A 3,091-nucleotide genomic window follows, 5' to 3' on the forward strand; every position below is an offset into this window, starting at 1 on the left:
GGGGGGGGGGAAGGAAAAGCGGAAGGGATGCGGGAGAACGAAAAAAATAAAGACGGGAGGAGTGAATCTCCTCCTCGGCAGAGTAGGAACAGGTTTCTTTGTGCGGTAATCGCTATGAGCGCGGTCGCTCGATTGCTCATGCGACGTTACGCGTTTCGTTCTCGCGAAGTCGATTCTTTGGTATTCGATGCGCGCACGATCTCCAGTTTTTCCTCGCGCCGTGTTTCTTATTCCGATTCTCACGCGCAGTATAATTTCAGTTCAGCCAAGCATTTTCACGTCGATCTCGAATCTCGGTTGATCGGTTATAACGCGGTGTGAAACTCATTAATATACAGTCTAGGAAAAGATTGGTGACTTATTTCTGGTTGACGGTAAGCATCGAGGAAGAACCTCATGTTCTTTCAACTTAATGCATCGGAGATTTTACTTTTCCTGAAAGAAAGAAGAAAGCATGTGTGTGTGTGTGTGTGTGTATGTGGGTGTGTCTGTGTGTTTGCGTGTGTGTGTGGGTGTGTGTGTGCTATAGATTGCAGCAAAGGTGCCCTCTTATCGAGGTATGAATCGCCATTGCGGTGTTCATTCGGCGATAAGAAGTCTCAATTTCTTCAGAATTTTATCGGGGAGCATCGATCTTCGCGAAACCGAAGCTACTTGCAGAGTTCAAAGTAGGATTATCCGAAATGGTCTTGGCGCAAGGTTTTCTCCTCATCCACCAAACTGTTTTCTCCGCGGAAACGGCGCGGGACGGGAGACGCTGCTCTCGTCCCGCGTCGCTTCCCGGTCGGCGAGGATTCCGCTTCCGGGTCTCGTTTCCAGAACCAGAGGAGGAATCGCCGCGCGACGCACGAGACTTAAAAGTCAATCTTTGGATATGCTCGCAAACGTTTTCTCGAAAGTCTCCATCCCTTTCTCTGTGAGTACAACCCCAGCAGTGTTATCGTCTCTTTTAAATAATCCCTATTCTTATCGTGTGATGTAAAATTAGGCGGTAAACACGAAGTAATTATACTCTACATTACAAACAGATCGGACAAAATCGACGCTAAAATTCTATTCTCGCCGTTTCGTTGACCACGCATTTCGTCGTGCTTCTTCGTCTCGTGTCCCAGGAATCACCTTCTCGTGCTCGTTCTCGGTTGAAACAAGAGGAACGTCGATGAGCGTTCGACACTTGGCGACTGTCGAAGTTTTTTTTTTCGTCAGCCGTAGATTCGCAGTATTTGTTACTTTTTTATTTTTTTTTTTTCAATGGACGTATGCCTATGTATATGTGTGTGTTCATGCGTGTGCACATGTGTATATGCGGTACGCTTCTTCCCGTCTTTCCTGTTTGATTTCGTGATTTCAGTCACAGCCTGATCCTTCGTTGGCATCTTGACGTCGGCCACGGACGTCGATGGTGCCTCCGTCTCCTTGGCTCTGTCCGTGTTGTCTCCTCTCTCTCTCTCTCTCCCTTCCTAGCCCTCGTTCGTTTTTGCGATATGTTATTTAAGGATACCTGAACACGCACTACGCGAAGGACGTGTACCTCCTGGCGGATGCCGATCCTCCCTCGTTTTTGGTCGTTTCCTGATTAGTTTCGGAAGCCGACGAGCGCGGGCGAGCCCGCGCACCACGAAGAGCAAGAGCCACGCGACCTCCTGATTCATTCGAGCTGCTCCAGGAAGTTCGGGCTCTTGAAGTACTCCGGCACCGGGTCGTCCAGTCTCGAGATCACCTTGTAGATGGACTTCTTCCAGCTCTGCTCGGAGTCCTTGCCGCCCTGGATCGCTTTGAAAAACTCTTTCAACGTCTGCTCCACAACGTACCTGAAGTTGGTGGGTACCTGAAAGTTCCACGCTACCGTTAGCGTTTAGCGGTTGCACTGCGATAGCTAAGCACATACTGGCAAAATATTTTTACACAACAAGAAACGTCATGGTGAATCGTCACGACATGCGACGTTGCGAATAATACGAAACTTTGTTGATAATAATAATTCTCCTTTAATTTTCAACGTACTCTTTATATATTTTTTGTTCTATTTACTCCAAATTATCTATCGTCATATAAATATGAGAAAAGCACAATGTTACACACTTTATTAAAGTAATACTAAATTACTGTTAATCGATTATTAATTGAAGGTTAATCAACAATTAATTGAATTAATTGAAACTACAATAGAAACATCATATGCAATTTAAGACTGAGGAAATTTTATGTAAATTTTATTTTCTTCAGCGTTGAGATTGATCTGTTTATTTATGTTAAAAGGGCAGATTAAATTTCTCGCATGTACACTGAGTCCTTCAATTAATACTGCCACAAGTAGAATCTCTCATTTTGATACCTAATCAGGCAATAAATATCTTACGTATATACTTTTTATGATAAAAACGTGCATAACACAATCAGTTACAATGAACGCACAAAGACGCACGTGAAATATTTTATGTAAACGTACGATAATAAATACTAACACCGAAAGCTTAATCTCGTAAAAACCCGCGATTGTTCGACGATTGACCCGACGTCACTCTGTGAAGGCGAAGATATACATGCTCATCTTCTTTTCTCTCGACTCGCGAAATAATATATCGATAGGAAAATAAAACAAAATGCAGCGTGTGCGTGTTCGTGTTGCGCACCTGGGGACCCCATACCTCAATGTGGTTATTACGGTTGTAGTGAAGGTTGAGAACCCGGTAGATTTCGGAGTCGCCACCGACTCGGAGATCCTCGACGTTCTTCACGCCCTCCGAAACTGCTTGTCTCGCGTATTTCTCCATTTGGATGTAGTAGAACTCCCTGAAACGCAGTAAGAAAAGCGCACGGTTAGACAAACGCAGATATCGTTTCGTCCGCAGAAATGCGATACACTTGATACAATTTGAATATTTATGTATAACGATTCGGCAGGGTTAACGAAAATTACTTTGTGAAAGTAACTAGTTACAAGTTACCGACTCTGAAAAGTAACATGTTACAGTTACAGTTACTTAAAAAGTAACGAATCTTTATTTTCAGTTACTCTTAATAGAACAACATTAGTATTATAAAAAAAAACAGACTGATTTACATTTATATATTATATAATTTTATTTAA

General features: G+C 43.3%; 1 protein-coding gene across 1 annotated transcript; it reads right to left on the bottom strand.

Moving 5' to 3' along the window:
- Positions 1 to 121: 121 nt before the first annotated feature.
- LOC105460543 (homeobox protein prospero-like) lies at positions 122 to 2,858 on the bottom strand. Its single transcript, XM_011706996.1, has 2 exons — positions 2,634 to 2,858; positions 122 to 1,828 (listed from the first exon to the last, which is right to left on the bottom strand). Exons 1-2 carry the CDS (start codon positions 2,772 to 2,774, stop codon positions 1,649 to 1,651), a joined length of 321 nt encoding a protein of 106 aa, XP_011705298.1. The 5' UTR covers positions 2,775 to 2,858; the 3' UTR covers positions 122 to 1,648.
- Between the last annotated feature and the right edge of the window lie 233 nt (positions 2,859 to 3,091).

Source organism: Wasmannia auropunctata, unplaced genomic scaffold (genome assembly GCF_000956235.1).
Source record: "Wasmannia auropunctata unplaced genomic scaffold, wasmannia.A_1.0 LD319912.1, whole genome shotgun sequence".
Classification (NCBI taxonomy): Eukaryota; Metazoa; Arthropoda; class Insecta; order Hymenoptera; family Formicidae; genus Wasmannia; species Wasmannia auropunctata.